At 52.9% G+C, this 12,330-nt stretch overlaps 5 protein-coding genes across 5 annotated transcripts in view; 4 read left to right on the top strand and 1 right to left on the bottom strand.

Annotated features, from left to right (window-relative positions):
• Positions 1-1,614: 1,614 nt before the first annotated feature.
• Positions 1,615-2,469, top strand: SEPMUDRAFT_104117 (uncharacterized protein; the record flags this gene model as incomplete). The annotated part of the gene is made up of 1 exon (XM_016900528.1): positions 1,615-2,469. The coding sequence occupies one exon, from the start codon at positions 1,615-1,617 to the stop codon at positions 2,467-2,469; it is 855 nt and encodes a 284-aa protein (XP_016764903.1).
• Positions 2,470-4,534: 2,065 nt separating this feature from the next.
• On the bottom strand, positions 4,535-9,712 carry SEPMUDRAFT_152910 (P-loop containing nucleoside triphosphate hydrolase protein; the record flags this gene model as incomplete). The annotated part of the gene is made up of 2 exons (XM_016907492.1): positions 4,535-9,389; positions 9,496-9,712. 2 exons carry the CDS (start codon positions 9,710-9,712, stop codon positions 7,576-7,578), a joined length of 2,031 nt encoding a protein of 676 aa, XP_016764901.1. The 3' UTR covers positions 4,535-7,575.
• Positions 5,021-9,282, top strand: SEPMUDRAFT_145940 (alpha/beta-hydrolase). Its single transcript, XM_016903355.1, has 2 exons — positions 5,021-5,140; positions 5,215-9,282. Exon 2 carries the CDS (start codon positions 5,407-5,409, stop codon positions 7,399-7,401), a length of 1,995 nt encoding a protein of 664 aa, XP_016764902.1. The 5' UTR covers positions 5,021-5,140; positions 5,215-5,406; the 3' UTR covers positions 7,402-9,282.
• A 439-nt stretch (positions 9,713-10,151) lies between the features above and the next one.
• On the top strand, positions 10,152-11,418 carry SEPMUDRAFT_18279 (uncharacterized protein; the record flags this gene model as incomplete). Its single annotated transcript, XM_016908305.1, has 2 exons — positions 10,152-11,061; positions 11,114-11,418. Coding segments are annotated over 2 exons (1,215 nt in total), but the record flags the coding sequence as incomplete, so codon positions are not given.
• Positions 11,419-12,055: 637 nt separating this feature from the next.
• Positions 12,056-12,330, top strand: part of SEPMUDRAFT_145939 (Arginase/deacetylase) — a 1,809-nt gene continuing 1,534 nt past the window's right edge. The window contains exon 1 of the mRNA XM_016903354.1: positions 12,056-12,277. Within this exon, the coding sequence (XP_016764899.1) occupies positions 12,068-12,277 (210 nt within the window). The 5' untranslated portion in view covers positions 12,056-12,067. The remainder of the gene's footprint in view (positions 12,278-12,330) is intronic.

Genomic DNA, 12,330 nt, shown 5'->3' with positions numbered 1-12,330 from the left:
TCGTGACAGCACACCCTTTCCACTACGAGCGAGTCCCTCCTATTCGCCTGCTGCCAGTGCTGTCAACGGTCTAAAATTGCGTCGGTACCCAATGGCCATGGTCTGGTGCACGGTGTCTGTCCCTCGCATTTATATGCTATAAATTGCGCTTGGCTGGTCGTCGAGCACCACCGTGACCATCCCTCGTCGTGCTGCCTCGTTGAATCTCATATATCGATCGGATATAGCATCCAGAGGTTGTTGTCAATGCTGGCATACTTGCCCTGCAGGGAGGATGCATCCAAGAAAGCTTCAATCCTGCCGTGTCACTTTCGCGTGTGACCACTCGTTGATCCTTGATCATCCTTCTTCGTTTCTTTCGGAGACAAGACCGTAGCAGGCACAATTGTTGCGCAACTGCGCAATGACCGTTTACGAACAAGAGCGCCTTCTTGTCGCCATTTGAGCCACCCTGGCCATCTCATTCAATCCACATGTTGGCCCAAGTGGGTTCACCATTCCTTGGAGCTAGGTATTTGGCTGCGTTCAATGAAGAGGTCGATATGCCGCTCGATACTACATATGCCCGGATCTTCTTGGTGGGAAGTTTTGTCTGCACTCAGGGTGCATCCTTGAGTACCTATGGATGTGGTTCAAGTAGACCAGCTCTGTCTGATGCCTTGGTTGACATAACGATGTTGGAACATGAATTATCGCGGCCCTGTACCTGCTCGGGTTCTTCTGACTGTCAGTCATCCCGATGGTCTCACACTGCATGCCAATGCCAAGCTGTGTGCTACCAAATAAGCGAAAGCGTCGAAGAAGGCCATGGGGCGTCAACCAGAAGTCGAGGAGAGTCTCAAAATGGAAAGTACTACCTCGCGCCCGCCATATAGTGCTCCTCTCTGTTGCTGATCAACGATGCCTCGAGCAGAATCACAGCATCAGAATCACTGTAGACGTGGAAGAACACCTCACTATACTAGCTATAGCCGGTGCTGGATTGCAGCTCATCTGGGCAGAACGAGTGAACGTTCTCGTACACAACATATACTGGCTATCCGGAGCTCGCCCGAGAGTGAGACTGGAAAGGCCTTGAATTCTGTCGCAATATCTATCAGCTGAAAGCGTCCTTCCAGCCCAGCTATACATCGTCATTGCTTGCATTTGGACAATGCAGCTTACCTCTGTACCACATCACTGTCAGTCGGTCGCATTCGCTGCTTGTGCATGGGCTTGCATTGCAGAGAGCTGCTCAATGCTGTAGGCCGAATACCAGCACACAATCCAGCCTGAGCCAGCCTGCTAGGTTCTCATTGTTGGGGTGTTCTCAGCACACACACACACACGCACGTCAGGCTATACCGAGCAATAGGTACGTGCAAATCACTTGGGTGACGGACAGCTCTCATGCAGATGACTCAGACAGCTCAGGCTACCTAATGTAGGTGTTGCGTCTTGCCCCAAAGATGACAAGACTGATCTGACAAGCATGAAGCATGAAGCATGAAGCATGCAACAAGTCATCCAGGCTTCGCACAATCGCCGCATCATATATACATCGTACTTACAACGTTTTGGCCCTACGTGAGCGATCCGTAACGCAAGTAAGCCTTCTCGTCAAGGTGACATGCCATGGAGATGTACCAGAAATGCTCATTGACAGTTACGAATGAGAATTGGAAAGGCAAGAACGACCCCGTCGAGAGGAGACGGATCCAGAATCGTATCAACCAGAGAGCATTTCGTCACCGTCACCGTCAACGTCAACGTGAAGGCGAATCAGCACGGAATCACCAGTTCCGGGCCATATCAAGCGATTCTCCTCCACCACGAATGGGAATGGCTGATGAGCAGACTCGCAAAGAAGGTCAGGGTGTCGTCTCGGTGCTCGGACGACAGTTGCGAGACCAGTTCCAAGCTGATCTGGCTATAGTACAGCAGCGAACAGACTCCCACGCGGCCCGGCATTTTGATGTGCTCGCTCACCTGATTAACCGCAATTTTCATGCTGCCGCTTTGGCCAATGCTCGAGAGCTGGGGATCGATCAGCTGGCTCTACAACAATTGAACCCGATCTTGACTCCCCGGCGTGAGGAGTCTGTAGCTGCGCCTGACTTGATACCTGTAGCCCTACAATATCGCATACTGCACGACCCCATCATTGATATTATACCTCATCCACGTCTGAGGCATAACATGATCAGCGCGATTGCAAGTACGCAGATTGATGCGAAGGCGCTCAGCGCTGAACTACGCGGATCTGGAGCTCTAATACATAATCCGGACGGCATATGGCAAAGGTGTGGACTAGTGGTCTCCTGGAGCTCCCCACATGAGGTGCAGAGCTGGGAGGTATCGGTTGGCTTCATGCGCCGATGGGGCTTCCTGCTGCAAGGCTGCGAGGATCTGCTAACATCTACAAACGTCTGGCGAGCGCAGAGAGGAGAAAGCATGCTGTTTAGGTCCATGATTGCTATCCGGAACTAGTCAATTACTCGTCACAACGAAAGTCAAGTATTTGGAACTGGCCAGCGTTGTTCTGAAACGACCCTTTGGTTTCAGGTTGCGCTTCGTAGGTCAGAGGTACATAAGGAGTTGGATAGAGGCGGGCTCGACATTGAAGACGAGGCGAAGGGTGACGCATGACATGTTCTAGCATGTACAGAAGGCGCCGTTCGTACTGGGCTACCAGTCAACCAGTACGACATTGTCTTGAGACTATCAGTAATAATACCTCAGCTGTCGGTAGTAGGTACCTTTCCAAGTCGGCAAACCGACCGGCCCGGGCCCGGGCTTCGAAACGCATGCGGTGGCGAAAGACGTGAGGCAGCATCGAAAAGCAGTAAACCAGAATAATGCAGTATATATGAGAATCATGAGATGAATCAGATGATCAATGGGCGAATGGAATATACATAATAATAACAATGATGATGATGATGATGATGATGATGATGATGATGATGCATTTGCACTGTTGCAGTAGGTACCACTGTAACACCTCGGTTGCATATTGATTACCTACTGTATATGCGCTCGTGCCAGATTGCAGGTACAGACCGGTACTAGTACAGGTAGTTCTAGTCTTTTTATAATTTCGGCATTAATTTTATCTACAAGCGGCGCGAACTGGTCAACTGGAGCACGAACACGAATAATGGACATTTGGACATTCTGATCGCTCCATTTGATCTTCCTGTCACGTGCACATGATGAAATGCTTCACTTGACAATTGACATGCAAGGGAACATGAAAAGTTGCAATATCCTGCCAAGAACGTTCCTAATCCTAGTATAGTGGTGTAGGAGGTTCCGGTCGTTTGTATAATGTATACCTTACATGTACCTTACATTACCTACCTGACCTACAGGCTACATGTAAGGTACCCAGTTACCCACATGCCATGATATGCACAATGCCTGCGTCGATTAAAAACACCCCAACACCATGGCGGCCTTCCCGGCGTCCTTGAGGCTTGAGGCGTCGAATGGGCACGCTTCTCTGTCAGAGTTCGCGTCGTTTTGGCATCTTCCGCTGCCTCCCTGCCACTAACTACCTAGCCACCTAAACTAACCTCCAGCTCCATGAAGTTTGAACGCGCTAGGACGGGGAGGGAGCTATCTCACTCTTTCCACCACACTAGTGCTGCCTCCGTAGTCGTACATGTACTGTAAAATTATATTGAAAGAGTAAAAAAGAGAAAAAAAAAATATCACCACCCCTCCTTGCTTGCACGTGTGACTCGCTCGCTCGATCGCGTGGGCATTGGATACACCTCTGGCCTGGCCCACCTGCTTCCCCATTCTTCGACAGCGTGTTTACACCTTTATTACCTATTCTTATTATATGCCCTCGGCAGGCTCCTGGATCCGGTCTGTGTGCGCGGGAGCACAGAGGAGGCAGCAGCATCATCACCACCACCACCATCATCATCATCTTCTTCACCACCACCACTAGTAAGGTACAATTGGAAGTGTTTGGACGTTGTCTGGGATATGGCGTCGCTGCATGTCCCAAACACACTCACGGAGCAATAATTTCCAGCAGCATCTGCCCTCCCGTCCGTACTACCTCCACCGCGCGCGCGCCTACGGTGCCACAGGTGCTACCACTGTTGCTGCCCACGGGAACAGTGCCATTGGGCATCCCGTATACCTTGTCCTTGGTTGTACTGCGACAACAACGTTGATCTGCCAATATTTCAACCCAACCACACCCTTGTGCCTGGAGCCATGGACGTCGCCGTGAATACTAATGCCAGTAGTGGTCAACCGCCGGCACACTGGAGCACGGTACGAACGGCTTCGCCACGCTCTACTCGCGCTCCCAATCGCGTTAAGTCCAAACCCGCCAACTTGAACGTCCTGTCCTCCATCATCGACTCGCTCGACACCCTCACCCCTCTGCCCGATCTTCCGCCCAACGATCACTTCTCCGAGACGGCAAGCAAACATTCATCCACCCGCTCCGTCGCCAGCTTTGCCTCCATCCACAAGCCCCTCGTCACATCGCCCGGCTTTGGTGTCACGTATGGCGCCGGCCTGGAGCTGGACGACGTCGACGGCGTCACCGATGCTGCGCTGCCGCCTACTATCCCCACCTCGCGGGGCCCCTCGGGGCTGACCCATCAGCAACAAATGACCCTGAAACCCGACGGCAAGCACTCCATGGGGCCCACAACCTTACGACCGAGCCCGAACTCCCGCAAAAGTTCCCTGGGGTCGACGACAAGTGCGGGAAGTGCGCGCAATAAACTGAGCTCAGAAAGCTGGGTGCGGAGGAGCCTGTCCAAAGGCGAGGACGAGCCGAGAGAGGCACGAGGCAGGACGGCGCACAAGAGTCGGTTGAGACGAGTGAGTTCTCAGGGTATGCTGCGGCTAGAGGAGAGTCGGCCGTCGTCTGAGGTGATCAGCGAGGAAGGCGATCCCGCGTCGTTGGCAGAGCATATCATTCCCCAAGCGCCGTCGCAGGTGTCTCCTGTCAAGGGCAGGCTCTACTTGTCAGATGCCACCACCACCACGACGCCTGAGAACCAGTCGGCGATCGCATCTCCGCAGCTCACGACGTCTAATTCCTTTGACGGGCGCAGCGCCAAAAGCGAGAGCAAGGCATCAGATCAGCGACTATCCGTGTCTGAAATCCCCCGCAAAACACCGAGTCCCATTTCTGACTCAATTCCAACCCGAACTTCTTCTCTGCATACTGGCACCCCGGCACGAAAGAAGAAGCAGAAGAAATCCAAAAAACACAACCCTTTCGCCAAATCTTCTGGCAAAACTGAGGCGACGGCTTACCGGCCATCCTCGCCGATACCAGAGTCGAGCTGGGCAGATTTGGGGGACGATGATGATACGGTGAAACGGATCCGAGAACTCAGAGAACAGCGGAAATCTCGTTTGCAGGAAAAGGTTGTGGATCCTGTAATGACAGGGCTGGAAACCAACCCTATGCCTCAGCGAGACAATGCCAGTGATCTCTCAATTCCCCTTGCCGAAGATGCAACGTCTCAGACACGGGCATCGCTCAATCGACAGAACACACCTGCTAAAGCACATAAAACTCTGGGCTTGGACAGTGAACACTACAAATCGAGGCGGAGCGACGTTGATTATGGCACCAGAAGTGCTGTGGGATCTATCGATGTCAATCCCAGACCAAAGTTCTCCCTAGACATCAAGCGACCTTCCTCAGCACATCACAGACCGACTACTGCTATGTCTGTGGACAGTCGTCGATCGCAGCGGCTCAATTTGGACTACTCCTATGTCAAAGCAATGAACTTGTTCCAGAAGCACGACCAGGATCAGAGTCCAGAGGCCGAGCGACAAACGCAAGATTGGTCGGAAACACCACTGGCAGTCAAAGCTGTCGGATTTGATAGTCCAACGACACAAACGCCGACCATGGAGCTACATTCAGGGAAGCAGAAGGTGAAAAAACCAAAACGTAAGTCAGAAGACAAGTGGACTGGCAATCATCCGGATCTTCCACTGGCTTTCGAGAAGAGAAGACACCGAAGAAAGTCGATGAGCGATGCTCGTCTGACCAATGCGGAGGAGAAGGAGCTGGCGTTGGCGCGACGCGACAGCATCGAAGAGGCCGTTTCGCAATATCTACAGGCCCCACGCCTCAACAGGAAGGTCAAGAACCACTTGAATGGTCGTACCATTGCGTACTCCGAGGTGGGCGATCCCAATGGTGCTGCGGTCTTCGTGTGTGTAGGCATGGGGTTGACTAGATATGTCACTGCGTTTTATGATGAGCTGGCCACGACTCTGCGGCTGCGCCTGATCACGCTTGATCGGCCTGGCGTGGGTGGCAGCGAGCCATACCCGCCCTCTGACAAAAGTGGACCGCTCAATTGGCCGGAAGACGTGCTTACCATATGCCAGCATTTGGGGATCGTGAAGTTCAGCATCCTTGCCCACTCTGCTGGAGCCATATATGCACTCGCGACAGCTCTGATTCTTCCGCACCTGGTACGAGGAAAAGTCCATCTGCTTGCGCCGTGGGTACCTCCGAGTCAATTGGAGGCTATTTCGCACCCCACTGCATCAGCGCCACCCTCTAACCCGCTACCACGAAGTCAGCGCATTCTTCGAGTGCTACCAACGCCTTTCTTGAAGGCAGCAAACTCGTCATTCATGACGGCCACTTCAGCGTCGCTGAAACCTGCCAACAAGCGCACCATGAAGAGCAATGCCAACAGATCATCGCCGAGACGTCAAGTCCTTCCCGATGATGCCGTTGCAGACAGACCTCCGTCGCGAGATCGGCCAGAGTACAATAGACGTGAATCTCTCATGTTGATGGACCAGTTCATGCCGTCTACTAATCCCGTGGACAATTTCCCGATTCCGGTCAAAGAGGAAGAGGAGGATGAAGAGCGACGTAGACGAGGCTCGTTAACACTGACTGCAACATCGACACCCATGGACCCCAGTTTTGCATACGCTTCGATCGGTCTGCATGCTGCGGAGCATGCAGAAAAGGAACGTCAAGTCGAATATACCAGTCGACTGACACAGGCAACGTGGGACATGGCGACGAGGGATAGTAACCCCGCGACAGATCTCCTCGTATGTCTCGAGCGCAACCGTGACGTGGGATTCCGCTACACCGACGTAGGACGTGAAGTGGTCATCACTCATGGTTCCGAGGACAAGCGAGTGCCGGTCGCAAACGTCAAGTGGCTCGCAGAGCAGATGAATAGAAGAGCACAGGGACCTGGTTTTGAGTCCGGGAATGGCAGAGAAGGAAGTCGAGAGAGCTGGGCTTCTTCTGCTGCAAAAGGTGGCTGTGAAGTACGCATATTGGAAGGAGAAGGCCATGGGCTCATGGCAAGTCCTCTGATTATGGCGAATGTGCTGGAGGAGATGGCACTAGCATGGCAGCATCACGATAAAGGACGACTTTGATCATCCATGTCGCTCTGCGCAGAAGAGCGTTGGCGCGATTTTTGGACATGTCGATTGTGTAATATGATACCCCCCCAATCAAATCAGCAGCGAAGGCTTTTGCCTTTTTTTTTAATCACCCTTCAGCACTTTTTTTTTACATATATAGCCATTTCCCTCTGATGATTGATTGATTCATCCCTTTTTCACCTCTTTGACTCGATAGTACTCGGGCGCATATTCCAACAACCACCCCTTTTCAATCTTGGACACGTCGCGAATGAAAATTTTCTCGCCCGTCTCCATGACTTCGCTAAAAATCACAAAATCGGCTTTGCGATGGAACATGAGACTGGATGGATGGGCGTGGAGTATTACTCCTCCTCCTCCTTCTCCTTGTCCACCTCCACTACTGATCGTTCGGAATGTGCCGTCGGGCGCCATTCGTGCTGCATGTGCGAAATATCCACTGGTGAGACAGCGCATGATGGAAGACGCTTTGTTGGTGGATGATGACCCATCATGATGATTATTACCGCTGCCGCTGTTGTTGTTGTTGCTACTGCTCAAGGATTCGCTGACGTCGATTCCCAAGCGTTCGAGATAACGTCTCAATTGATTCCGAATGCTCACGGCGCGAATCATGGATTGGAAATTCAAAGCATGTTGTTGACACCAACGAGATTCTTTTTTCCCCTTGGTGATGAAGGCGTGATAGACGTTCAAGAGGGTCAAATGATCGCCTTCTTCGACGGCGAATTTCCTTCGTGCCGTCTTTTCGGAGGAGGTTTTTTCGTGCGTGCTGAACCAGATTTTGCCTTGTAAACTGACCATGGCTGCGATGGTGAGCATTTCGGATAAGCAGCCGAATGAGGGTGCGCTCAGGAGACATTTGGCGAGCATGGGTTCGAGGGCGAGGTCTGCCATGCGAGTTCCTAACGGGGTGGTGAGTTTGGCGTAGTCGTCTAGTGCTCCGAGAGAGAAGAGGAGTTCGAGGGCGCGGATGATTAGCTCTGCTGGAGGTGGAGTGAGGAAGTCGAAGCGGGCAATGTTGTCGATTCCTAAAGCTTTGAGCTGGAGAATCATTGGAGCGAGATTGGAGCGCTGGATCTCGGGAATGGTCGCTTCCTCGAGGGAATGGAAGTCGTTCTCCGTGTACAAACGGTAGCATTTACCGGGTTTGGTACGCCCTGCGCGGCCTGCTCGCTGTGTAGCTGAAGCTCGGGACACTGGTGTGGTGGCGAGAGTCTCGATGCCAGTGGTGGGATTGTAGGCTCGTAATTTGACAAATCCACAATCAATCACGTACACGATGCCGTCGATAGTCACGCTGGCCTCTGCAATGTTTGTTGCGCAAATGACTTTGCGCGTGTTCTCTGGCGCGGGCTCGAACACATACATCTGTTGCTCTGTGCTCAACCCGGCGTACAGCGGCAGGGGGAGAATGCCTTGCGAGCCAGCGGGTAAAGATGGCAAACGATCAGCGATGATCTCGATGACCTTTTCAATCTCATCTCGCCCCGTGAGAAAGATCAACACATCTCCATCGGGCTCGCTCGAGTGAATGTCGAAGACGAGACTCGCAGCGCGCTCGAGATACTGCTCGCACGGTTGAGCCAGATAATGGATATCCACCGGATGAGCTCTGCCCTCAATGCTGACAATGCAGGTGTTGGGAGACTTGTTCTCTTCATTTCCCAGTATTGCAGCGCCACCGAAGAAGTCCAGAAAACGTTGGGCATGCAACGTGGCAGAGCTAACGATGATTTTCAAGTCAGATCTCCTTTTCAAGACCTTTTTCAGCACTCCCAGCAGCACATCGGAACTGAGACTCCGCTCATGCGCTTCGTCAACCATGATGACGGCGTAGCGGGACAGTAGAGGATCGACCAGGGCCTCTCTCAATAGGAGACCATCCGTGAGGAATTTGATACGAGTGGTTTCCGAGGTGACATCTTCGAATCGAATGCTATAGCCAACGGCCTGACCGAGCGGACAACCCATCTCATCTGCAACGCGCCGTGCCACAGTGGTCACGGCCACTCGACGGGGCTACCAAGAGACCTGTAAGACGCCGTCAACAATCATAAGCAGCGAGTGTTGATGGGGCCATACATGCTTGCGCGACAGCGATGAGCTTGCCATCTGAACACCATCCGGCTTGATCGAGATATTGCGGTAGTTGGGTGGTTTTGCCGCTCCCCGTCTGACCGATCAGGACGGTGACTTGGTGCTCTTCGACGGCGTAGAGCAAGGCATCGCGATGGCGGGCGATGGGCAGCAGAGAGGAAGGCTTGTGGAGTCCCGGAATAAAGACATCGGAGTCGCCCATGCTGTGCCTCTTTCTGGGTCGGCGAGTGCACTTCACTTCACTTCGGTTCACTTCACTTCACTTCATGATGATGATGACCTTGTAATCAGGTGACAGCACTACTGGATGTTTGAGAGCTGGAGGCGGCTTTTTTTCGGTTCATGTCCTAACTAAATTTAGAGTTATGCATGGGGTCACGGATGCGCAATGACGAAGGCGCCAACACGGAGCTGGAGATCAGGCAACATGCAAAGCAGTGTTTTGCGAATGTGAACGACCTGCTGAGCCATCGCACATTCTTTCTCGCTCCACCGCCACCACTTACACCAACACCGACGCCGGTAGAGAACAGAGCGGTTCCGCCAACGCCAGCGCCAGCGCATATCTGACTCGCCCGTTACGCCTGCGAGCCATGGCCAGCAAGACTAGCACCACCAAGGGCGGCGACAGCAGCAGTCCGCCTGTATCGCCGCTCCGGCCAGAGGAGTCTGCCACAACGCGGGAGGAGATGAGCTTCGACGACGAGCAGGACACGGGCACCGTGTCGCCGCAGGGCCATGAGACACCGACCAAGCCTCCTGCCCCAGTACCCTCTCCACGCCCGCGTGTCCAATTCCAGGACGGCCACCAGGAGATCCCTCCCACGAAGCCACCGCGGCCTCTGAGCCCTAACCAGCAAGCGGAGAACACGCTGATTGAGGCCTTTCCCACCATCGACGCCAAAGTCGTCAAGGCTGTCCTCACAGCGAGCGGCGGGAAGATTGAACCCGCCTTCAATGCGTTGCTGGGCATGTCCGATGAAAACTTCCAGCCCGAGGACGCAGCTCCTGCAGCGCCGACGCAACCTCCACGACCAGCACTGCGCCAGCAGCAGCAGCCATTGAGCCAACTCGAGGCCGATGAGCTCTATGCACGACAGCTAGCGGAACAATACAACAACGGAGGGCAGCGCTCGCAAGTTCGCTACAACCAGCGTGAGCCAGGTCGTCGTGGACCGAACCAACAGCGCCCCTACCATGACGACGACGAGGAGCATGAGCGTAGCTTCTTTGACGATGAACTACCAGAGATTGGGCGTAACATCCAGCAGGGCTTTCTGGAGACACAGAAGAAGGTGAATAGCTGGATAACGACGTTCAAAAAGAAGATCGATGGTGAGGAGGATGATGAGGAGGATCTCTACGGCTCGGGATCCAGACCGAACACTGGCAGGCAGAACTTTGGTTCTAGCCAGAGCGAACAGCTGCACGGGATCCGCAAGTCTGCAGAGCAACAACGCAGAAGTACAGATGCACAGCGATACGATGCAGATCCGCATGAGTTGGATGCGGGAGCGTTTGAGCGTCTGGAGATGCGCGACGATGAGGCTCGTATGTATCAGAAAATGGAGTTCCTCGTGAACAAGCGCTAATTACTTCATAGCACCGCCTCAGCCTCCGCGAACCAGTAGTCGCAAGACCGCCAATCCGGACCTCTTCAAGCCACAGCCCAAGCCGCCGCAGAGCGGGCCTGTCGATGAGGTGGACGCCGCTGACAGGGCATCATCGGCCAAGGACGCATCAAGCGCCGACAAGAATAAGAAATGGCAACCCCTGACCAGTGTGGCGCCAAATCCTGAGGACGACAACGATCCATTCTCTCTCGGCGATGACGATGACGACAAGGACAAGGCCGACGATGTGCGAAAGGAAGACACGGAGCGACTCAAGCAGGCGGCACAAAGCAGCGTTAGCACGGGAACAGGGGATGCGGTTGATCAAAAACCATCTGAGAGCGAGGCTGGACCCGCAGGAGGTATCAGGAACAAAGAAGCTGAAGAAATACTGGGTGGGAAGAAAGCATGAGCTGAGGATATTCACATAGGTAGTAGTGACAGCCATAGTTTCCAATCACCACTTCCTGTCAAGCGATGGAAGAGACAGAATTTCAGGGTTCGGATTGACATTTCGATGCATATATGATGGAGTCCTCTGTCCCTACTGGAAATGCGATACGATGCGTGCGGAGCTTCGGCACAGGAACCGTTATGTAATACGACGAGATAGGCAAGCCTATGCAGGCAATAAAGTACCTGTAGGCTGTATATATAAGGTAGGGAGGGACAGTACCAAACTCAACCTCGTCACCACTCACCACCCACGACCACCCCGAAGAAGAAGAAGAAGAAGAAGAAGAAGAAGAAGAAACCCCAAAGCAGGCTCTAAAAAGAAATCATACCTAAGGTAGTTATTCTTAAAAAAAATGTCTCTCCCCCTCCTCCTCGCCATAATAGTCACCACCACGACATGTCCCTTTGCAACCCTCTCCCTCGCTCGAGAAATCACTTTTCCTCCTATACAACAGCAACAACGGCAACAACCTCTAGGGAGTGCAGCCATGATGCCTGGATTAGACGACGAAGATATTTCTCAAACGAAATTTGCGGGTTTGACGACTTTTGCGAATTTACCTTATGTGCATTGTTTGGCTGCTGATGATGATGAGGAGGAGGAGGAGGATGAGGATAAAAAGAAGAAGAAGAAGAAGAAAAAGAGTGTTGGTGTGGAAAAGTTTGATATTGCGATTTTGGGAGCGCCGTTTGATACTGTTAGTCTCTTTCTCTCTTTCTCTCTCTCTCTCTCTCTCTCTCTCTCTCTCTC

Source organism: Sphaerulina musiva (genome assembly GCF_000320565.1).
Source record: "Sphaerulina musiva SO2202 unplaced genomic scaffold SEPMUscaffold_1, whole genome shotgun sequence".
Taxonomy (NCBI): Eukaryota; Fungi; Ascomycota; class Dothideomycetes; order Mycosphaerellales; family Mycosphaerellaceae; genus Sphaerulina; species Sphaerulina musiva.
Note: the sequence above shows the minus strand (reverse complement) of the source record. Positions and strands in the feature narration are given on the sequence as shown.